Source organism: Octopus sinensis, linkage group LG6, assembly GCF_006345805.1.
Source record: "Octopus sinensis linkage group LG6, ASM634580v1, whole genome shotgun sequence".
Taxonomy (NCBI): domain Eukaryota; kingdom Metazoa; phylum Mollusca; class Cephalopoda; order Octopoda; family Octopodidae; genus Octopus; species Octopus sinensis.
In genome coordinates, this window is record NC_043002.1 from 42,526,398 (window position 1) to 42,552,648 (window position 26,251).

General features: G+C 37.5%; 1 protein-coding gene across 1 annotated transcript; it reads right to left on the bottom strand.

Moving 5' to 3' along the window:
- Positions 1 to 8,725: 8,725 nt before the first annotated feature.
- LOC115213223 lies at positions 8,726 to 9,220 on the bottom strand. Its single transcript, XM_029782157.1, has one exon. The coding sequence runs from the start codon at positions 9,218 to 9,220 to the stop codon at positions 8,726 to 8,728; it is 495 nt and encodes a 164-aa protein (XP_029638017.1).
- Between the last annotated feature and the right edge of the window lie 17,031 nt (positions 9,221 to 26,251).

Consider the following 26,251-nt stretch of genomic DNA (forward strand, 5'->3'; position numbering starts at 1 on the left):
TATTAGGGTCATGAAAAACTCCAAGCAAGCTTGACCTACTCATGAGAATGAAATCAACAGAAGCTTTTCACACCTTCCTTAAAGTTTTGATAACTTTTCTCACAAGAATTAGGTATTCTTCAATTTTGCCTATTCATACAAACCAGGGGAAAAAAAATGAAAATTCTTTCAGAATGGTGAAAGAAGAACATGCTAATATACTAAAGGTTACCAGTCTTTCACATCAAGCAATATCTACTTTGCACTTCCAATAAGTTGGAATATTCAGAATACATGTACAGAAAACAACATCGAACCACACTGTGTAATAGACAATGAATCTGGAATGGTAAGAACTAGAACACTGAAGCAGGCAATGATTTTGATGAAATCTACAAATATAGTGAGAAAATGTGTTAGATTGATGATTTTAGCTTCTACTTAGCTTCAACTGAATTTTTACTAGAACCTGTCAGCAGAAACTGAATTGGCTTTTGTCATACATTTTAAAATAATATTAAGACCAGAGGTTGAGTTGATTAAAGGTATTGATTTGTGTGGAAACACCTATTAACACGTTATTAGAAACACTGATCAAGTGGTTAAGACATGTAACTAAAACCCTTCTCTTTCCAAAGACTAAGTCCTTTGTTGATGATGGAATGTGAAGCTATCCACAGAAGCCAAGTAATAAGGGAGTTGAAATGAGTTGTGGGCACAAGTTGCACACTGAAAACTAGCTTATTTGTATGGGGTATCTTAAATACAAATGGTATTACAACAAATGATCCAACTCTCAATGCCTTCCTTATAGTCTAGTGGAAAACTATGCAACTCATACAAAATTTAATCATAGTTTAACTCTTGATACTAACTCGGGACCACCTCTCATTCTCTGGTACCAACTCTCTGTTTTAAAGTGATCTAAATTAAAAGTTTCAAATTTTCAAGTTAATTCATGTTCCAAACAATGTTCCAGCACAATTATGACTGCCATTTTACTAAATTCTTCATAACTTTCAAAATTAATTGAAACAAAAGTAGTATATTTCAACAAAATATGGTAACAAAATGTTTAAGGAAGATCTAGAGAGAACCTTTCTTTTATTCTTTTATTTGTTTCAGTCATTTGACTGCGACCATGGTGGATCATCACCTTTAGTTGAGCAAATCGACCCCAGGACTTATTCTTTGTAAGTCTAGTCCTTATTCTCTCAGTCTCTCCTGCTGAACCGTTAAGTGATGGGGACATAAACACACCAGCATCGGTTGTCAAGCGATGTTGGGGGGACAACACAGATACACAAACATATACATACATATATATATTATATATGACCAGCTTCTTTTGTTTCCGTCTACCAAATCCACTCACAAGACTTTGGTCGGCCCGAGGCTATAGTAGAAGACACTTGCCTAAGGTGCCACGCAGTAGGACTAAACCCAGAACCATGTGGTTGGTAAGCAAGCTACTTAGCACACAGCCACTCCTGTGCCTATACCTATCAATGTTATTATCAAAGATGTGACAAAGACTCAATGTTAATAAGTTTATAGTCTAATAATTGCATATGTTAATCATCATACATAATAATTTCTTGCATAAGGCCATCAATTTTTGTAGGGAAAGCATATGGTTGATTGCATTAACCTCTCTACTTACAATTTCTTAACTGGCTAGCAGTATTTAATTTCAGTCTACAATCCTATGCATAATGAGTTCAAATTCCACCAAGATCGACTATACTATTCATCCTTTCAAAGTCAAATAAATAAAGTACCTTTCAATTATTACGATTGATTTAAATTCCTGCAATGCATCCCTAGATGAAAATGGAAAATATAACAGAAGAGAAGCTGCGAGATCAAAGTTAATCTCACTCAGAACATTGAACATGCACGTTTGGGCATCCAGCTTGTCACTTTGTTTCAAGTTTAAGTTTCAAACACATACAGACGCACAGCAACATTTCCAACACAGTTCTCTTGATATCAATACTAACAACATAAAAATTATAAAGGAAAAAGTAGGAGTGGCTGTGTGGTAAGTAGCTTGCTTATGAACCACATGGTTCCAGGTTCAGTCCCACTGCATGGCACCTTGAGCAAGTGTCTTCTACTATAGCTTCGGGCTGACCAAAGCCTTGTGAGTGGATTTGGTAGACGGAAACTGAAAGAAGCCTTCGTATATATGTATGTGTGTGTGTATTCGTTGTGTGTCTGTGTTTGTCCCCCCAACATCGCTTGACAACCGATGCTGGTGTGTTTACGTCCCCGTAACTTAGCGGTTCGGCAAAAGAGACCGATAGAATAAGTACTAGGCTTACAAAGAATAAGTCCTGGGTCGATTTGCTCGACTAAAGGCTGTGCTCCAGCATGGCCACAGTCAAATGACTGAAACAAGTAAAAGAGAATGTTTGTTTAGTTGTTTTATTTGGCTGAATCATTTCCAGTGGCAACAAGAAACATCAGTTTTAAACATTTAATACATAATACATCAAAATTTATCCCTGCATACCTTCATTTTGAGTTGTTTTTTTCTTTTTTTGACCAAGAACATATTTCTCCTATTTTCACATCTTACCAGACGATCGCTTTCCCATTTTCTTTTTCAACATTGATCTGAAAACCTTCGTTTCGTATTTCTCGATATATAGTTTGTATTACGCATTATTTTTACTTAATACTTAATTTTAAAAAATAAATACGAAAATTAATTTAATGTTTTTTTCTAAATTAGAAATAAGCAATAAAAAAACTTATAGTGATAAGAAATATGAGCGAGTCTATATTCACACGTCAATACAGTCATCCGAATTCCACAACACTATAAAATGACAGCATTCCGATTATAGCAATTCAATTAAACACTGTTAACGTTTTCGTTACGCCTATCAGTTTTCCATAGAAGAAAAAAAACTCTTTGGTATTCTTTCGTTACAAACAGCTAGTGTACCTTGGACAACAAAATGCAGTTCCCTCTTTTTAAAGATGGTAGATATAATTTCAAGGAGATTAGGATTGTTGTTTCTAGCAGAGTATATTAAGAGTACTTATTCTATCGATATTAACGACAGCTTTTATTTTCTCCAGTTTAGAAGTCGTGTGTCACTAGATTCTGTTTAAAAGTTACATAGCGTCTTGTTTCGTACAAAATGAATTATAAATGATTCACCGAATTAAAAAAATTTATGGAAGATTTAATAAAATCCAAAATCCAATGAAATTCGTTACTGTGTGTATAGGAAATAATTCAATCAATTTGAGGTCTCGATAAGAGCAAGGAAGAGTGTATAAAGAACTTCGAGGAATGTCACTCGGAAAATGGTTGTTGGATATCAGCTTCAAGTATCGGGAACCTTTACCTAAGTATGGAAATAATCATTAATCCAATGAGTTTTCATTGTTAAAAAAAAAAGGTTTAATTCTCTTAAAACTATGTTGGCTATGTGTTATTCGACGGACGGATGAGCGCATATAGCGTAAGTCAACGTAGCGACCCAGCACTAACGAAACATTTATCGATTTTACTATGCCCAATTTGTATTTTCCCCTGACGATAGATGAACAAGTTCATGAAAAATTGAACTGAGTAGTAACATTATATGAACCGCTGGTTTTTACAAGCTCGTAATATGTAATACAGGTAGTAAACAAAAATAAAATTGAACAGAGTGGTGACATTTAGTTGAGATGACCTGGAAGTTGTTGCTCTTCGATTACTATCGCAAACAGTAGTAGCTTTCTTCAAGTGAATACAAGTCGTTGATTGGTAAAAATTACCCAAATACGACAACTTTAACACGAAATAACTTCTAAAATACGAAATTTTGTCAAAAATGTTGAAAGTAAACCGTGTTCAGCATGAGAAATTACACCAGCATACGAAGTTTCAATAAAAAAAATCTGTGAGCGAAACTGAACAGATCCCTTTCTAGATATATGATACCATTATTCAATGTATTCTTCCTATGAGCCACAGAAAGAAGCCTGTTGGTGATTGCTTGACCTGGTGGAAATAGGAGACAACTTTCCCTCAAATCACGTCAGACCAATGCATTCGATTAAAAATTGTACAAGGTGGAGCCCCAGCACGGTCACAGTCTAATTATTAAAAAACAAGTAAAAGATAAATGATACTCTTCTAAAAATCTGCTTTTTTATGCTTAACATGTTCAGAAATTAAAATCCTTGTACTCTAAATAGATAGTTGGGCGATGATCAAAACTTCTGTTATCAGTGCCTGAAAACAATGTCCGTCTGACGGTGTGTAGATAATGGTATAGACTATCTTTGGAAAACGTGGGTACGTAGAATGGTGCACTGAAATGGCTCAACCGAGATTCCGGTTTATTTAATTCCTACTCTGTTCACAAGGAACTGAGTATCAGTGGGCTCTAACATACTTGATTTAGTGAACCGCAAAAATTTTATTAAAATCATACACTGCGGTCTGAGAAAAAGTTATTATCTAAGTGACCAATTCCTGAGCAAAAAAAAAAAAAAAAGCAGCGGAAACAGACCTGGGATGGATTTTTTCAGTTTGGTTGCTAGCGCCTCCAAAAATTAAAGCTTACCGAAATTTTTTAATTCGACACAATAATACACTTGTCCAAACTAAATTGCTGGAGTAATTTCATTTTTTTTTCTGGAAAATATTTTAAAATAGTTACAGAGGTTTAAAGTTTGATCATTTTTCATCCAGTCAAGAAATAGGGTTTGGAAGCTGTCATTTTGTGCGTGACAGCACATTTTGTCGTCAACAATCTGAAAATAGCATGTAATTTTCTTTCATGTAAATAAATGTTTGTGTTAATTTAAAAGATTTATCCAAGAAATCTTATTTAGCAGTTATTTTTAGCACACTTCACAACCACCTCAATGCTCAATGAAAGAAAGAAACCATAATAAAAACGAAGTTACAGGAGTTTGCTGCTATAATCACACAGAACACAGCGTCAAATTTGTCAACACGTACTTCCTCGAAGATAAAAGATTTTTCAAAGACTGCTGCCAACACATACTTCATTGCAGATAAATGACGTTTCAAAGACTGTTACTACGGCAACAAGCAAAAGAGTTCTTATGTTCCGCTTCTTACTATTGAAACAGCCATGAATGTGTCTGTGGCTTAAGATGGCTAGAATTACCAAAATTTTCAAACTTTAATTACTGGTAACTCTTAACTTACTGATTTATAGAGAAAATTACTTTCATGTCATTAATTAGCCGATAAAAGTATATTATTACACTGAATATGAAATCAATTTGAACGAAAAAATGACGCTGGCAACCAAACAGAAAAGATCCTCTGAGGATCACTAGTGTAGATAGGTATGGGGGGGGGCGGTACTTTTAAAGGGGCACCACTTTTGGGTCTGACATAGACAATGTGTTTTTTGTGGGGTCCGGGGGCGGAAAACGGAAGGGCCGCCGCGGGCAGCACACACTCTAGGTACGCTAGTGCCCGAGATGTAAATTAATTAAAAATTAATTAAAAATAGATTTCGGTGGAGGAGGTGAATCTGATTTTTTCTTTTTATTGAATGGTGTTAATTCAACGACATATTTTTTACATTACTGGATTTTATTAATATAATCGTCACCGCTTATCTCAAAATAGCTGGAGATATATCAGTTTCTCTACTGATTGAAGCACCCGTTTGACTTAATTTTCCATGGAGCAGATAAATCTGGATATTTTTTCCAGTCATACTTTTAAGCAAAAAGTAAATAAATGCAACCGCCATCGTTAACTCCAGTGAATATTCCACTTGTTCAAGCGACAAAACAACTGACTCGTTGAATTATAGATGTATACAGTTGCATATTCGCAACGCTTGGTTCGACCCAAACTTACAGCCGAAGGTTGGAACACAGACTTTCACTACAATATTGTGAAGTGAACCATCATAGCACCATACTTCCCAAATATCTATGTACAAAGCAGAATCTCCACCCACTACGTTACTTATATTTTGGCCTGTTGATACTGAACGTACACTTGAGTGAAATTCCTCTCCTCTCCATTATACATACATACGAACGTAGTAGATAACAGCTAGCCTTTGGACACATCTTGGACCCTGTTGTGTCCACTACTCTGACTGGTTGGTATTGGCGCAATTTGTCTTTGGGTCTATCGCGCGCCAATATGCAACCCAACCAATCGCAGCCTTCAAATAAGGTCACGTGTGACAGCGTGCTTTTCTACCTCAACTGAGCCTATAACTCCTTATAAAAAAAAACATAACTTTTCCTCGTCTCGATGTCTTTGGTTTCAGACCTTTTAAGGTCTAACCACTGACCACACAAGACACCGCCAGTTCAAGCGACAACACAACAGCAGCCACATGGAGACTCGTCAACTTCGTCCAACAGCATTCAGCGACCTCCATCTCTGTCGCCACCATTTGTCCTAACGTCAACATCTCTCTACGTACTCGCCCAGGTTATAACACTGCGCTGTTCGTGAATTACTTCACCATGGATCAACAGCGAATATACAACCTGCAAGAACTCCTTGCTAGTACCAGATATCATACCAAACAATAAACAGTACTATATATATATATATATATATATATATATTATATATATATATATATATAGATAGATAGAGAGAGAAAGAGAGAGAGAGAGAGAGAGAGAGAGAGATTGCCAGTAGAATTATAGTTTAGCATCAGTTCAGTTCTTTGTAGATCTAAAATCAAAGACGTTCCACCCACGATCACCCTGCTCTTCCCATAGGGCTTTCATATCTTGGAATATATTATCTAATGTACCCTCACTTTTTTCTTGAAAACTCCCTAATTGGTTCATGTCTATCAATAAAGTTGCCGTTGTTTCTATTTAGCCAAAACTGAGCTGTATGTTTAGCGGCGTTTCTGCTGTATCCCTCTTGCCTTTTTGCATATCTGAAACTATATTGTCCTGCGCCTCCTCATTTTTTCTTTAAGATGGTAAGCTGTTGTTAGAGGGAATTTTTGCTGCTATTTTTAGTAAATGGAGTGACGGTGTATAGGTCCCATCGTTGGCTCGTGAGGTTGTCTGTAACTCAAAATTGCGTCTAAGTTGACTTCGATTTTGCCACACAATCGAGATCAATAGTACGAATACTATACTGAAGACAGTCTTAGCAATATTATAGACCCTCAGCGAAAGTGATGCATGGAGTTTTGTGTACACAACCATGGCATACTATATAGATTAACACTGAGCCCTTGGACCTGCCGGTGCTAGGATAGTATGCAGTCTACCACGGTGTCAAAGAGTATAGTCAGGGCTATCTACCTTATCTTTCAGATATTTCAGAGATTAAATATCTTCAGATATTTCAGAGATAAAACACTTCGTACATTGTAAAGGAATTACACAAATAAGAAATATTGAATCTTATATTATTTTATATGATAAAGAAATTACACAGATAAATCAAGACAATCTATTTTAACGGTAAACACTTATTATGTCATTAAGGAACAATAGAAATAAATCATCTGAATTTTTCCTCGTCGTCTTCCAGTAGAAATGATCAAGATGTGACTGGAAAAGTTCAGTACCAACGCCTCTCATTTTTCTCAGAATCATAGTTTTAGCATCTAACCATGATCGCTCAATGGCCTGAGCGTGTGCTCCGGTCACTGGATCCACATAATGTCGTTGATGGTTCACTGTCAGAGGGTGATAACCTTTGGCATTTAAATTATTAAAGCGGGCCACTCATCTGAATGAACTACTGAACCTTTTCCACATTCTCTCTCAATAATTGGGATCAAACTGTTCCCGTCACGCCGTATCGACAGTCTGAGCCTTGTTTGAAAACAAAAACCCACGACCCACCAATTTTACTACCAGGGTTTCTGTTGTTTCGTTGTTCTGCATTACTGTCTTCGAAGAAAGGAGCATTGTCGGCATTCAGAATTCTTTCTCGATTGTATTTCCGTCGACCAGCAAATCTTGCTTCATCAATCCGAATGGGGCTATCGTTTGTTCCATCCATCTTCCCTCATCATTTATGTATAATGGAAGGGGAGGTTCATGATACCGGTAGAGTATCATCTTCTCCCATTATAATTATTTTCTGTCTTAAGGATCTGGAATGCGAAAGAAGAAACTCACGAGCGGATGCAATTCAATAATCGTTTATTGTGATTTCCGATCTTGTGTCCCGTTCCCGGTGTCCAACTTCATGGCAGCGCATGACTTGTGATATTTCCATTCATGTGAGGTACATTACCTCTGGAGAATAACAGATGTGGTTAGAGCGGGTTAGAGTCCGCTGTAGCTGCCTGCTTCGTAGTGTCCCTCAGCGTATGGGAGCTGGAGAAGACTAAGAGGTTGAATGTCTTTCGCACCTGCTTAAGTAGCCGTTGTCGAGCAGAGTCTCGTTGTGGTGTCGCGCATGGCAAACGGTTGTACGCGAGATCTCACTCTTGTCTCGGACAAGATAATGGCTGCCAGCGAGATCTCGTACAAAATGGTGCTGGCTACTTGTGCCACGCTACAAAGGTTCCCCACTGAGAACGCTAGTGTGAAATTAGAATGACTGGAGCAGGCACAAGAAAACAAAGATGGCCATCGATCGCAAACAAGATGTGGCACAAAATGTGATTAGTTGAGAAAAAAATAATTACAAGTGATATAAAAGAGACATGCACGAAATTTTTGACAAAGTTCAATGGCAAGGCATTGGAATTGTTCAGCACATGAGAAAACAATTGTCTGTCTCAGGAAAAAAAAATGGTTAGATGTAAATAGTTCTGGTGCGTTTTGGGGGCCAATGCACAGTGCGGCATGTCCTAGTGACATAGGGTTTGCTCGTGTTAGGTTGTGGCAACGAAGGTGGAGGTGTAGTTGATGGTGTGGTCAAAGGTACATGTGTAGGTGGTTGTAAAAGATCAAAGGTGGGCGTGGTTGGGGTATCATCAAAGGATGAGGACACCTCACAATGTGCCCTTTTAAGTTTGTCGACCGACACAGTCTCTGCCCGACCATTGATGTCGAGACTTTTGGGTGTGCGTGATAGCACACTAAATGGTCCTTTATAAGGAGAAACGAGAGGTCCTTTGACAGAATCATCCCGAACAAAAACATGAGTCCATTTGTCAATGTCCGGTGGGACGTGAGAGGGAATAGACTGGTCAAGCGGATGCATGAGTTGAAGACTTGAGAAATACGAGCGAAGTCTGGTGACATATGACTTTGGATCAGGATGCGATGAACTGTCTGGCACCAGCATTGTACCAGTGAGTGCCAGGACAGTACCGTACAGGAGTTCAGCAGAGAAAAAACCTTAGTCTGCTTTAACAGCAGTGCGACAACCAAGAAGAACAATTGGCAGGAATTCTGTCCAAGACTGTGGGTCAGGAGTGGTACGTAGAGCGGCCTTCAGTTGCCCGTGAAAACGTTCGGCCATCCCGTTGGAAGCTGGATGGTAGCTGGTCGTACAAATGTGATGAATGCCTCGGATTCGTAACAATTCACGAAATAAAGAAGCTTCGAACTGGCGTACACGATCAGTGGTTATTTTAGCTGGGATACCAAAGCGAGCAATCCAGTGAGAAACGAAAGCTCGAGCAACTCACTCAGCGGAAATGTCCACTATTGGAATGGCTTCAGGCCAACAAGAGAAACAATCGACACATGTCAGTATGTAAGAGAAACCGCGACTGACAGGCTATGGTCCAACCAGATCAATGAGGACATGGCGAAAGCGAGTCTCCGGAGGGGAAAACTGTCCAAGAGGAGCACGGATGTGCCTGTGGACATTAGAACGCTGACATTTCACACAAGAGCGTGCCCAAGCGGTGATCATACGGTGCATATTAGGCCAGAAGAACCCGAGCCGTAATAAGCTTCATCGAGGTAGCGATGCCAGGATGTGATAGTGAATGCAAAGCATAGAAAACAGAATGCTGGTGGTTCGCAGGTACAAATGGTCTAGGAGAACCAGTAGCTGTGTCACAAAGGATTGTGCCCTCTGCAGACGGAAGTGGAAGATAGGCAAACTTGCAACAGGACAGCTTGGTGGAAGTTAGATCCAATGTTTCCAGAGCTGGCTGATCCTGCGCAATGGCAGGTCTGAAACCAAAGACCTTTTAAGGTCTAGCCACTGACCACACAAGACACCGCCAGTTCCAGCGACAACACAACAGCAACTACATAGACACTCGTCAACTTCATCCAAGAGCATTCAGCGACCTCCATCTCTGTCGGCACCATTCATCCTAACGTCAACATCTCTCTACGTACTCGCCCAGGTTACAACACTATTCGGGAACTACTTCACCATGAATCAACAGCGAATATACAATCTGCAAGAACTCCTGTACCAAGTGACCCAGGCAGCCACAACTTCATGTACGACATGTACTGCAACCGGCTCTGCATCATCACCACAACTTCTTGATAAAGTATTTCAACTATCGTGTACAATTGACTACGAACTGGTGTTTATCATTCTTGTGTCTATGAACTTACTCCTCACTTCGATGGCTATAGACTCTTTCACTGTCTCTTCTCCATCGCCATCCTTATATGTTCTTAATAAGCATACGTCTATGCTTACATACATACGCATACATCTTATTCTTACGACGGCCTATCTATTACTCTGTATATATGACGCACACACAATCACACATGTTAATATATCAATAAATCTTCTCTGAAACATTCTACCCGGTTGTGTCTCTACCCAGTTGAGTCTCTTATTTTCCTCTGGCACATATATGCATTGTTCTATTTATATTTATTGTATCGACCAAGTGATGTACTAAGAAGCCATTTTCATCACCTCACTTTGCACCAACATCACAAATCGGCGACCCTTTCCAGCTCCTTGAAACTACAAAACAATTATAATGGGAGAAGGAGGTATTCCACAGGTATCTAAACCTTCAGTTCCATTATACATGATAAACTATGGCTTCACACACCTCGTGGCACATATTGAACCAGTCAGTTATTGTATTTTTAGATTTTCCTGTTAGAGTCACTGCTGTGTGCCATGACAAAAAAAAAATAATAGTTTTAAAATCAATGTCAGATTTTAAACTTAAGGAAAGTCATGCATACTTTTACTGTTCCACATACAAATTTTATTTGTCATGTGCGAATTAACTGGTTGGTTTCTTTTTCTGGAAGCCCTAGTTTATCCAGAATGTCAGTTAGGCATTTACTCACAAAACCTAATGCACCAATTATTATTGGCATAAATGTGAATTTCCAGCTGATATTAGTATCTTGCATGTTTTATCGCCTGTGGAGTGGATTTCTTCCATAGACCAGTCAAGTATCCCAAATGTTGGAATCAGTACTGGTATTGCAAACGTATTGTGGGACATTGTCTTGTTGTAAGAGGGGAGTTCTGACTGCTATATTTTTCCAAGTTTGACATAATATTCTTGTGTCACTCTATCTTCATTTACAGTACCTTCACATGATGTGTATTTCCTCAATGCCTAGGTGCTTGTAGCATTCTTTGTGTGGCATAGGAGAGATAGTGAGGCCTTTGATGTACCCGTTTTGGATTTGGGGGTGCTGATTTTTCCCCATTCAACAATCACCTTTGTATAGGGCAAATTTCATTTCTATGTCAGCTGAAAATGTTGTTAATAATTCCAGATGTTTTTTGGCATTGTTAACATTTTTAGCATAAATCTTGAGATCATCCACAAAGAAATTATTAATTACATTAACACTTCTGGCAGTTGCAGACCCTAGCATGGAGCCATTTGATTTTTGTAGCAAGAATGATAATGGATTTAATGCCAAAATGAGAAGAATTACTGAAAGACTACCAAAACTATCTACTTTAAATATTCCTTCCGAAATATTTATAATATTGGAGATGATTGTTCTGTTCTTAGTTCTAAGTGTAAGAATTGTTATGAGGGTCTTTATAAGTCTCTCAATAGCAGTAGATATGTATGTATGTATGTATGTATGTATGTATGTATGTATGTGTATGTATGTATGTATGTATGTATGTATGTATGTATGTATGTTTGTACGTACATAGGCGCAGGAGTGGCTGTGTGGTAAGTAGCTTGCTTACCAGGCACATGGTTCCGGGTTCAGTCCCACTGCGTGGCATCTTGGGTAAGTGTCTTCTACTATAGCCTCGGGCCGACCAATGCCTTGTGAGTGGATCTGGTTGACGGAAACTGAAAGAAGCCAGTCGTATATATGTATATATATATATATGTGTGTACATGTGTGTGTGTGTGTGTGTGTGTCCCCCTAGCATTGCTTGACAACCGATGCTGGTGTGTTTACGTCGCCGTCACTTAGCAGTTCGGCAAAAGATACCGATAGAATAAGTACTGGGCTTACAAAGAATAAGTCCTGGGGTCGATTTGCTCGACTAAAGGCGGTGCTCCAGCATGGCCGCAGTCAAAGGACTGAAACAAGTAAAAGAGTAAAAGAGTATTTATTTATGTATGCCTGTATGTATGTATGTATGTATGTACGTATGTATGTATGTGTGCAGATTTGTATGTTTTGTTTTATGTATGTATTCTCATGCATATAGTTGCTTGTCTAGACATGCTCATATACATTTTAAATGATAAACTTCTGGAGAGTGTGACAGACTTTCATAGTTCCAGTGATGGATTGGATCTATAGTCTTTGAATCAGCTTTCTTCTTTCTAGTTTTGAGAAACCTAATTTCTCAAGATTGGCATTTAGACAGTGTGTTACATACCCCAGAGTCCCAATAACTACAGGTATAAACCTGAACTTGTAATCTGGATAGAGTAACAGCAGATTTCTCAATAGTTCAGCATAGGTGTTGTCTTTTTCTCTGATCTTCAGCTTTATGTTAACATCTAATGGGCAGTTAATTTCCACAACTGTACACAGATTTTCTTCTCTATCCCAAATCATTATATCAGGTCTATTGTGCTTACATTTTATTGAAGGTTTCACCGGGGTATTCCACCAGTACTCTTTTTTGTTTTGAGTGACTATGGCTTCTACTATATTGTGGGTTCTTATTTCTTTGTCTACAGGGTTATTCTTCCAACAGATTTCATTATATAATGTCCTAGCTACAACATCATGTCTCACTGGTGATATCTTCAGTGTTAACTCCACAAAGTCTGCATCAATTGCCACATTTTACTGGTTTTCCTGCATCTCCATTCCTTTTGTACATCAGGTATTTTATTGATATTTTCTGTTCCTGGATTGCAAATGCTTACCCTTCAAAGTGAGAGGTAGTAATCCGGCTATTGGTCTATGATAGACTGCTTTGATGATCAATGTTACTATCATCTCGGAGCTGTCTACTAACATATCCATACATAGTCTTCTTATATATGCTCATCCTTTCATCTGATGATACGTTATGGTAGAGTCGTGTGACTTCTTTGGTATATAAGGTTATCAGACAAGGTATGTTGTTCAAGGAGCTGCCTTCCAAGTCTTATGATGTTATCAGCCTCATGTATGCAAACTTGATCAAGGGATGCACTTCAACGCTTGGTGGTTAAAAGATGTTGTCAAAGGGATTTGATATGACATTTGAAAGCATTTTGGATTGATGTTAAGCCTCTGCCACCTTGTTTTCATTTTGGGTAGAGGCAGTCTACATCACTGTTTATGTGGAAATTATATGTTCTTGTTGGTATTTTTCGGGTTTTCACATCAATGGCTTGGATCTCATCAAGTGTCCAATCAAGCAGCCCAAATGTTGGTATGAGTACTGGCACCGAAAACACATTGTGGGCCACTGTTTTATTGAATGCAGAGAGTTCCTAGGTCCAAATTTCCTTTATTCGGTTATAATATTCTTTAGTGACACATATTTTGTTACAAGTGCCATTGTAAGATATGTTTTCATCCACCTCTAGATACCTGTAACATTCCTCATCAGATATAGGGAAAACAGTCAAGTCATTGATGGAGATGCAGCTAGTTTGGTTTACAGTTTCCCCACTTTTCACAACCAAATAACATTTTTCCTGACCAAACTCCAACCCTTCATCCTTTGAGAATGTTGTAATTAGGCCAAGCTCTTTTTTATTTCAGGCATATTCTTTGCATAAAGTTTAAAAGAAACAGTGTGTAACTTTAGTATTTCTGTTTCCTTGTGAACCAGTGAGATATCCTTCAGACTTCCTTAACATGAATGACAAGGGGTTTACAGAAAGTATAAACAACATCACAGAGAGGCTGTCCCCTTGGAACATGCCTTTGTGATACTGTGTTCTATCAGTGATAATACAGTCACTCTGTGTTTAATTTCAAGATGTTGGCCCATGGTGAAGTCAGGTCAGCTATGGCTTTGACTATTCTCACTGGAACTTTAACAAGTTGAAGGGCTTCTAGAATCCTTGAGTGGGGAACAGAGTCGAAGGCTTTCTTGTAATCTAGCCACATTGAAACTAGGTTCCTCCTATTCTCTTGCACCTCTGGCATTACAGTTTTGTTGATCAACAATTGCTCAGCACATCCCCAGACTCCCTTCTTCCCAGGTGCTTGTTCTGTTGTGCTGATGTTATTGGCTTCACAATGGTCCTGAAGGAAGAGGTTTAAGCATGCTGTATATATTTTACACGTTAAGTTCTGGCATGCAATTGGCCAGTAATTTTTTGCCATGTGAGTGGTTCTGCATTTTTGGATCAATTTTGTCTCTGCCAGAGCTAACCAGTGTGGTATGCTACTGTTCCCATTGAAAGCTTGCTGGTACAAATTGATAAGATATGGTCAGTAGAAGGTTATCTTCTTGTACTAAAATCCAACAATCAAGTCTCTTCCAAGTGCTTTTCCATCCTGGAGTTTCTGGATCACAGTTGCAAGAGTATCACCATCAAAGCTGTATGTCTTGGGTGTAACGCAGGAGCAATAACTTTTTCGAATTTCTTCCAGCCACAAAGCATCTTGGTCACTCCAGATTTTCCTCCAGAAGGTTTTTATGTCTTCTTGTGAAGGAGCTTCTGTGATGTTCACTGCTCCTCTTCTCATGTCTGTCTTTACTCTTTTACTCTTTTACTTGTTTCAGTCATTTGACTGTAGCCATGCTGGAGCACCGCCTTTAGTTGAGCAAATCGACCCCAGGACTTATTCTTTGTAAGCCTAGTACTTATTCTATGGGTCTCTTTTGCCGAACCACTAAGTTACGGGGACGTAAACACACCAGCATCGGTTGTCAAGCAATGTTAAGGGGACAAACACAGACATGCAAACATATACACACACACATACATATATATACATATATACGACGGGCTTTTTTCAGTTTCTGTCTACCAAATCCACTCACAAGGCTTTGGTTAGCCTGAGGCCATGCAGTGGGACTGAACCTGGAACCATGTGGTTGGTAAGCAAGCTACTTACCACACAGCCACTCCTATGCCTGTATAATGTCTCTGTATACTACTTCCTGCTCTAGTTAAATTTTTTTGTTCATTGTTTTTCTCTCAGTTATTCTCTTCTGATGCTGGAGTTTCTCACCGACAACACTGATTACCCTCAAGCACCTGCTTAAGGGTAGTCAGTCTGCAAGTGGGTGTCCTCTTTCTGCTGTCTCCAAACATCATTTCTACCTCCTTCTTTACTTTCTGTTGGTGGCACGTATAGTGATTTGCTTGTTTTGGATGCAATAAGCATCATCACATGACTGATGATCTTCTGTAAATCAGTTATCTATTTCTCTGTCTTAAAAACCCATGATGGTATTTTCTTTGTTCTTTCGGTCTTTTTCACTTTTTGAATGTCATTCATGTACTGCTTTGCAGTAGTAGCCAGAGCATATAGACTGGCGTTAATCTGCCAGAATGTGGCTTCCATCACACTGCTGCAAATACTCATCACTAATTTTAATTCTGTATCTGATGGTTTTTTTTACTTACTTTGGTAGAGAATACTCTCTCCTCCAGTATGTAAGCGAGTATGTATGTATGTATGTATGTATGTATGTATGTATGTATGTATTTATGTATGTATGTGTGTGTGTGTGTGTGTGTGTGTGCGTGTGTGTGAGTGTGTCTTTGTGGCTTTGTGTTTGTGCTTGTCCTCGCCCACTTGACAACCAGTGCTGGTTAGTTTACGTTCCTGTAACTAGTAGTTCGACCAAAGACATTAGATAGAAAAGTAACCCCGTCTTAAAAAAATAAGTACTGTGATTGGTTTGTTCCACTAAACCCTTCAAGTTGGTGCCCCAACATGGCTGCAATTCAATAATTCAAACAAGTAAAAGATATGGACATCGAAAGGTAGAAATGATAAATTGATCTTGTGGAGATTTGAACTCAAGAACTTCGTCTGTTTGATGTTATGAAAATTGAAATAAGTTAAGGGTGTATGAGTTCCCGTTTGGAACAAGAAATTTCTAATATTGACACAAACCCACACAAATTTCCTGAAGGTATCGACTTCACTTCATGTTTGGCCCTTATTTTTCCAATCCCAGAAAAATGAAAGTTAATTCAGATATAATTTGAACTCAAAATATATAGAGAAGAAACTAAATATTATCAGATATCTAGCCTGATATATTACCATTTCTACCTACTGACAGTAAAGTAAAAAAAAAAAAATGAAAACTTTATACAATAACTGTGACGGAGAAAGATTCATGGGAGGCAACTCTTAAAACAAGGAAGATAAATCTGTGAAACGCTTTATATGTGATTATTTCCCTTTGTGTTCTCTTTTTGTTAATACTGTTAGAGTTAGGGTAATTCTACACTTAATGGTTCTAAGGGGGGTAATCACCTTGTAAAGTATTGAGTATTTTTCTCTTAATACTTCATTTCCATGTCAAAGGCTTTCTTTTTAACATTGAATCGATGAAATAGTGATCACGAAAGGGATACTCGTGCACATATCTTTGTTTCTTAATCACAGTGTTGTGTGTGTGTGTGTGTGAGAGAGAGAGAGAGAGGGGAGGGAGAGAGAGGGGAGGGAGAAGTGGATGACAGAGACATAGGAAGAGAAATGAATAGGTTGCGTATGGGATGGATTCACACTTCTGAAATTATGTAACTTCTCCAAATAGAAGATATTTGCTGAAATGCCTGGAAACCGAGTTTTAAAAAATCTGGAAGTTAAGAATAATATCGTAAAGTAATTTATTTAACTTACAGTAAAGCTTTTGGACAAACATTCGGCAGAGTAGTTACACCACGTAAATCTTTTTGTTTTTGCTTTTAACCTTTTTATTTTTCTCGAAACACAGACGATTCCCATTCGCCAAACCTTTTTTTTTTTTACTTAATTTCAATTCTTTCCACTATCCAACCTACCATATAAACCTAAGCTTAACAGTAACCTGAAACCCTAATCTCAGGTGCTAACCATTACAGCGAACACAAATCCTAAATCCTAATTCTAAACCCTAATCTTAACCTTAACCCTAAGCCTGTCCCTAAAGCTTTAACTCCAATTCTAATCCTAAGCCTTAACCTTAACTTTAACTTCTAGCTCTAACTCTAACCCACCTTCTTTTTGCAGAATCGTGATATCCTGTGTTTAAAGTATACATTTCTTCCAAAGTTTGGAAACGAGGAAATGAGGGCGGGTACGTACTTCGATATCACAGGGTGAGAAAATATAGATAAAAAATTTGAAACTTGAAAAAACATTTTATTTACAGAATTGTAATCTTCGTGGTTTAAAATGTAAAAATCAGTAGAAATTTTCGGGGTGAGGGTGGGGGGAGAAGAAGAAAAGAAAAAGAAAAGATTTAAACTTACATGGGTGTTTGTCCAAAGCTACCCCAAAATTGCGAAATATTTAATGCAATGCGCGTGCGCTAACTTTGAGTGATGTGCCGGTGATCCTACTGTGCACAAGGGCACAATTCCTAATACAATGTGCATGAACGAAAATTTAGAACCCAGTACACATACATTTATATTACATAAGCAGATATTACTTAAATCAATGAACATATAAATATGTTTATTGATTTAAAATATTTTAAAAAGATTGTTAAAATATTTCGTGTTTTGTAGAAGTTTAAACAATTTATTGCAGATAAATTTTAACAAAATCTTATGTGGACCCCAGGTGAGAACCACTGATTTAAATAAATAAATCGTTCTATCGCTCTTTATACCAGCTTATTACATTACCTCACTGGTCTTTACCTAACTATTTTTATTTATTAACTTAATATATATAAATTTATTTTTCCAAACCTTTTAAAAAATATATTTAAAAAAAATACATTATCTATAATCATTTTTTATATATTTTTTGTTTATATATCTAAGCTAACAAAAATAAAAACTATCCACAATTACCTCCCGTTGACCACTACTTCTTTTTTCGTAAGCAAGCGTTTTTATCCCCTAAATAAAAAAAATATTATTAATTTTCTTTATAAGAGATCATCTCCCAGTTCTCTTATTGTATACATAATATATTAGCTTCATTTATTTATTTATTTCATTGTTACCGGATTTTCCAAATGGATAGAAACGTTATTTATTTTGAAAACAAATGACCAATAGAATTTCTTTTGACTTACTTCATCAATACAAAATATAGTTAGGGATGTCAGTTTTCTTACCAAGATAAGAACGTATAATAAACACATTTTTAAATAATCCACAATTATCTATTATCATGTTTTATCGAACCCTATTTGAACATAGGTACATTAGTGCGTGAATATAGATATCAATATATTAATTATACAATTACATATTTATATACTTTTTTCCGCGTGTAATTACTGCATAGATATTTACATACATTTATTATATATATGCGTGTGAATATGCATAAGCACGTATGCAAGTTGAGATAATTGTGTCTGTCTATAGACAAGTGTTCTAACGTATTTATATTTATATGTACACATCCACTTATATGCATATATCTATAATTCTATACTTTTAAATTTTTTATTTATAGATTTGCACACCAATAAATTTAAGTAAATGTGTACTTCTACCTCTATAATAACAAATTCTAAATATATTTACCCCATAGTAAATTACTATATATTATCTATCTATATACATCCTAACTATTATCCAGAGTTTATTAATATATGTGGAGGCGCAATGGCCCAGTGGTTTCGATTCCCAGACCGGGCGTTGTGTGTGTTTATTGTGCGAAAACACCTAAAAGCTCCACAAGGCTCTGGCAGGGAGTGATGGTGACCCCTGTTGTACTCTTTCGCCCCAACTTTCCCTCACTCTTTCTTCCTGTTTCTTGATTAACGCTGCGATGGACTGACGTCCCGTCCAGCTGGGGGGAACACATACGCCATAGAAACCAGGAAACCGGGCCCATGAGCCTGGCTAGGCTTGAAAAGGGCAAATAAATAAATAAATAAAAATATTAATATATATTTACTTCCTTTCTAAATATACACTTCTTCAAGCTTCCGGCATGCTGAGTGCTTTCCATCCACGTCTTCTCTGAGGTACGAGGGTCAAGCTGTTTTGGGAGATCATCAGGAAGAGAGGGCTCACATTGTACGAGTTGACAGTGAGCGCTCTCCCAAAACAGCTGGGCTCTCGTATATATATATATATATATATATATACATCCTAACTATTATCCAGAGTTTATTAATATATGTGGAGGCGCAATGGCCCAGTGGTTTCGATTCAGGAACTGAAACATGTTATAATGTATATATAAAAATTAAAAATTGTATAATACAGCAGCATTTTCGAACTTCATTTTTTACAAATATATATATATATACATACTAGCAGAGACCCCCGGCGTTGCTCGGGATTAAAATGGCATAGTTTGTATATAATATATTATAGTTATGTTGGAACAGGTGATATGGGAAAGTGCAGTGTTGACAACAAAACATTTGTGGAGTAAATGATGGGCTAATTCAACTAAGCAACATGCTATGCGTCCGTTAGAAGTATTTCAGGCCCTAACCTATGGGGGTTATGTGATTTTTGAACGCACCGAAAAGCTGTCAGTGGATAAACTCTCTTTTGCAGGAGCCGGCGCTGTGTCTAACACGCGCCATCATCTGAAATGTTGACACCTCATTCGGGTTTGTTATCCTACATCACTCATAAAGTAAATTTGAAGGAACTGTGGTTGTTCATTTATGGGTAACAGGGAACCAATGAGGTGATAGACTTGCCCTTGAACTTTGACGTCGTCGTAAATTCATGTCTATCTTCTTAGATGCACCAAACGATGTCATTTGCAGAGTAGTAGTGTCTGATATTGTTCAGGAAATCCTTTGACTGGATGGAAATGCCTTCTAGAAGATCCATAAGAGGTTGAGAAGGAGCTGGTAGTGCTGGCAATGTTACCTGAACGCATGAGCAGCACATACCATTTGTTTCATTTGAAAATTTTGAAGCTCTACAGAAAAGACAATTTGTGTTTAGCACACCAATTTAGACATTTATTATTTGTATAAGAATGGGATGGATCATATCTGAAAACAGCTTCAGGAGTTGTGAAGAAAGAATTTGTACATAGTCTGTTTCTATCTATCTATCTATCTATCTATCTATCTATCTATCTATCTATCTATCTATCTATCTATCTATCTATCTATCTATCATGTACATTCGGATGTATGCATGGATGAATTAATCAATTAATCATGTAAATAGGGTGGAGTTGGTCTGTTAGGTGTTATGCAAAATTTACTGGAACTAAAATTTTAGGCTGAATGTTCGCCGACGAAGCGACTTTTCGATGCACACTTGTATAAGAGAGCATTACAGTAAGCACTGAAGCCGCGGGTGCGAGCCCGGGTGAATCGATTGCATGTGCCTTAACCTTACGCACAGATATTTATGACGTTTTACATGAGCAATGATCAGTAATGGTCTTCCTCTACTACGAGTGGACATCCATCATCATATATATATGTATATTATGTATATGCACGCACGCACACGCACACACACACACACACACACACACACACCACACACACACACACACACACACACACTCACACACTCACATTATCGGCGTAGCACACGTGAAAGGAAATTAATTTTCTCCGGACACTATCACGCAGCAAATATGGAGTATAAACAAAGCACATGTTCTATGTATGTGCGACCGAGAATGTTTACATTACTAGAGCTGCTTTTTGTTCGTAATTTTGTTGTGTGTGTGTGTGTGTGTGTGTGTGTGCAATAATATGAGGCAACGATGAAGTAAACAAATAATGCATGAAGGTCAAACAAACAGAAGGCGTGGTTGAAAGAGTGAAACAACTATGAAAGAATTTGTGCAATGAAGATAAACACGCCAAGAAAATAAACAGTAGAGATTCAAAGCTTTTTCGAATTAAATCCTTTATCAAAGAGAAAAAACCGAAATAAGAGAAATAAAAGAAAACGAAACAGCAAAGAGTCTATGAAGTTTGTTTACTTGGCAGGCCCAGTATAAAAAGGTAGGTTGAGAATGGAATGGTAGAACTAGAAATGGAAACAATCTGAGTGACAGCGAGAGTAAGTTTGAGGGAGAGCGAAGGAGAGCATGCAAGAAAGAAAGAAAGTGGGAAGAGAGAAAGGGCAAACGAGAGAAAGGAAGGGGAAAGTAGTAAAAGAAGAGAACGATTGAGAGAGAAAGTGGGAAGTGGAATGAGGAACGCAAGATATCGGTGTGTTTGTATGTATAGTGAAGTGTAATTTTTTTTATTTATGTAAGAATAACAACTAATATGTGCCAAAGAATATGAAGCTCGTGTGTCTATGTGAGTAGCCGCCATTGTTACAATATATTTCCAGCTAAGAGTGTGAAGATATATATGCATTACATATATATGTAAAAATACGCAGATGAACAATCACATCTCCTACAAACACACACGGACGCACGCACACGTACGTACATACATACATACATACATACATACATACATACATACATACATACATACATACATACATACACACACACATAAGCGCAAGCATACACGCGCGCACATACAAACACGCACACACACATACACGGCGGAATTCTTTCAGTTTCCGTCTACCAAATCCACTTACAAGGCCCTGGTCAGCTCGAGGTTATAGTAGAAGACACTTTACCCAAGGTGTCACGCAGTAGGACTGATCCGGGAACCATGTAGATGGTCGGTGGGGCGCGTTTTTTGCAATACAAGCAGTTTCTTCGACTAATCGTCGAACTGTTATCACAGATCAATCCATGATAAACATAACATGGTTCACAATTTACTGTACCGTATTATCTGGAGGAGTGGTGAGTGAATCAGTGATAAACAAGGTTACATGTTTTAGGCTGATAAATAGGTTTCATGTGAAAGCATTGCTCACCAAATGTCAATTGACGTTGCAATGTAAACTTAAATCGATTCAAAGGCTTAAATGAAGAGGAATCATTGTATCAGTATTCTGAAACTGGCAAAAAAAAACCCAATTATTTTCCTTTCTTTAAACTCGGATCATGCACCAGATTTAATGGGAAAATATATGAGATAGCTTTACAGTCATGATTTGTTTAAGGTCTTTAGCTTCGTAACTTTAATTCAAAGAGGCGGCACCTGGAAATCGGCACCTCAGAATCAATGACATTAGTTTCATTCTTTTTTCCCCACCTATATTTCAGTAAATGGAAGATAGAAATGTGGTTAAAAGCATTACTGAAATATATGGTTCTGTAGTGGTATCGAGCATTCGAAATCCTGTCAGCCTAGTAACAAACGATGGCTACGACATATCTGGTGATTTAAACCCTTATTTCAGTCAATCGTATTTCAGGTACATTCGTATGATAGCGAGGTTCGAATGGAAATTTCGACGCAGTTTCCCGCATAAACATAATCATATATGGAGACGCGCAGGACAAGCAGTGCAGACGTTTGAGAGAAGACAGAGGTTCCGAGAGGATGCAAAAGTTTCGTCGAGGATTCTTGGTCAGCCATGCCGCTCAACCTCGGGTTAAAAAGAATCACCTCGCCTTTCACGAACACAGGATATTCTCAACTCTTGCCTCTCGTCAGCACTAACATATAACGATATACCTCTTGACAGACATACATTATCATACACTAGCTATTGGTATTCAGTAGTACAGCCTCCGGTTAGTAAGCTTTGTAACGTCAGAGTGGAAATAAATATGATTCATTAAAATTAAATATTGTGGTTCATTTTGAGCCTGAGCAACTATCCAGCTCTCACCTAACCAAAACCTACAACTCCAACGGACTAGTAAGACTGGATTTAAAGAAGCTAGTACATGGATTAATATAGTTACAAGTAAAAGAAATAGAAGGGATTTGGTGTGTTTTTCCTCTTTTTTCCCCGAGCAATATAACTACCAGTGCTCCATGTGATATATATATTCTTTCAGTTGCAGTAGCCGTAGGGCTCCGAAAATACACCCAAGGTGTCACGCAGTAGGACTGATCCGGGAACCATGTGGATGATCCCTTCCTTTTTCCGAGATGAGATTAGAAACCGAATCTAAGGATTCTCGCTTGTTTGATCCACCACTGGCCTAACAAGCGCGAAAGAATATTTTTTTTGTCCTGTCAAAAAGTGATAGAGGGATTTCCCTTCGACCTACGGCCTGAGCTGTGTCATTTAAGGTTCAAGTGGACAGGAGGCGACCTACATAGGTAGAAATTATTCCAGTAGTATGTCCGTCCTTCTAGATGTCATGACCATTATAAATACAGTTAGACATACGACAGGAGGCAGATAACTATCACTAGGCGAACAGTCAAGAGATAAGCAGACAGCCAGCAGTTAACTTGCGCCAGTCAAGCAGCCAACAGAACCACATATTCAGCATGAACGACCCAACACAGTAGCAGTCGCAGAACATAAAGACACAACCCTATGACTAACGCACACACAGGCACAAAACATGACGGGTTCTACCTCATTACATCGACACAGTATTACCTTTGTTTATTTTCTACTTCACCAGCTCGAAGCAAGTTGGTAATGTCATGTAGCGAATTTTCTGGTATATACTACAAGTGTCAGTTAAATAAATTATTTAAACCACAATCCGATGCTTTCCCATTGTTTTGCTTTGATGTAGTCCACATGCCTATTTCATCTGCTACCCCAACGACAGCATTTACTATACCATCCCGCTACACGCCATTCGGTAACTACCAATAACTGAACATCCGGCCGGTCCACGATGCACAAGTAATGTGCAACAATCTTAAGAACTTAACTTACTGATTTAGTTTATTGACTATCTGCCTTTTCTTGGATGCAATTTGAAAAATTAACGATTACGTGTATTTGGTGGGACGAATATCTTATATATGAATAGATGTCCTCCGAATAGGAAGGCATATAAAGTCCTGCAAGCAAACAAGTTACTGATAGCTTTATAATCAATCCGTTTGTAGAAGGTTAAGTCCAACCAACTATTCTGCCACTTATTTAAAGTGTAGACCCTGAAATGACACCACTTAGAAAAGGATCCTGTTTGAAACCTTCCAATCATAATCCACCACCTTATCATTTTTCTTTTGATCGTTTACGAATATGTTTAACTGATACACAATAAACCATTTGTCACGAGCAGATCTGGGCTGTGGCTGAAAATTGTTATCCAGTAATGTAGAGTTGTGAATTATTGTTCTTTTGATAACCTATGTAACACCAGACGGTTAGTTATTTACTCACCTCATGGGAATGTAGGAACGTGTTGTATTTTCGAATAATCAGAGCACTGATAATTTATTATTTAATCTTCGTGTGACTGTACAAATGCGGAAAATTTGCAACGAAACTTAAATTGATAACACTGATATTGCTGGAAATTCAGTTAATAGGCAAAATAGGGAAGCGACACTTCAATAGATAAGCGTCTAATGTATGTGAGACACCAGTTTCATGTAATTCCGGGGCAGGTTTAATGAAGTTCGGTGATAAGTCAAGAGTACTGATTAGACTCTTATAAAATATTATGAAATATTTTATTCAAGGAGTAATGACCGTTAAGTTGGAATTATTATTGTAAATTTAAAACTATCGTTGTAACGTTGTTATAGCAACTGAGTTTTGTGAAAGAAAAAATAAAATATAGTTATTTTGGTCGTTGTTGAGTGCAGAGGGAAGTTTATAAAGTTTGCCAGTTCCGGGGCAGGTTTGTTCGGTAATTAGTCAAGAGTACTGGTAGACAGTATAATTTTTCTTTTTCTAGGAGCACTGATTATTAAGTCGGAATTGTTATTGTAAAGTTAAAACTATCGTTGTAACGTTGTTATAGCAACTGAGTTTTGTGAAAGAAGAAACAAGATATAGTTATCATGGTCGTTTACGTGACAATTTCACTGAAGGAACGTTTAAATATTTTTTTCTTTTACGAAAACAAATCCAACTAGGACACTTTCACTTCAGCTATGCTAACTACATAAACCAGAAAGACTGTTTTAAAAGAACTGGGCAACCAGACAGCGAATAGCGTATAAATTGATAGAATTATCGAATAATAGATCCACTAATTAAATATTGGTTTCTTTTAACTATATCACCAAAGTTTTCAAAAGAAGTGTTGTGGATTTGGACCTTTTCGCTTTGACTAGCAGTTTTTTAAAAATAATTTCTAGCGGTGTCATATGAAATTGTCACCCATAATTATGACCCTAGTATCGATCTATTGCATTTCAATATATTTTAGGGTTAGGGTTAGGAGTGGGGGAAGGGTATATTTTTTCTTCACAAATGTAAATAAAACCAATCTGTTTCTCAAACGAGGGACATTTTCATACGGCACAGAATGTTTTCACCTCAATAGACGCCATTGATTGGTTGAAATTGCAGAAATTGAAGAAAAACAACAACAAATATCTTACAAACTATAGAATTTTCTCAATAAAGCCAAGAGAAAAAGATGTTTTATAAACACATTCTACCAGTATGCGAAGTTTAAAAGTGTTTAGTTACGTGGAAATTATTTTAAAAAACTGCCGTTCAAACCGAAAAGATCCATTGGTTGTTATTTCTACCAGAACAATGCTCTCACGTTAAATAATCATTTGAAAGATATAAGGCAGCGAGCTGGCAGAACTGCGCTCTGAGTTCAAATTCCGTCGAGGTCGGCTTTGCTTTTCATCTTTTGGCGGGGTCAATAAAATAAGTACCAGTTAAGCACTGGAGTCAATGTAATCGACTTACCCCACCTCTGACATTGGTCAGGACAATATATATATATATATATTATATATATATATATATATATATATATATAAATACTATCTTGTATCTAATCCATCGACTACCTGGTGTACTTTCTATGCAATCATTTTGTTGTTTCGGTTATTTCGCTAAAAACTACAAAACAGAAAAAGAACAAAATGTCC

What these genes read in the sequence shown, in the direction of transcription:
- LOC115213223 (XM_029782157.1), bottom strand. Translation starts at nt 9,220, where the DNA reads ATGCTGGTGCCAGACAGTTCATCGCATCCTGATCCAAAGTCATATGTC.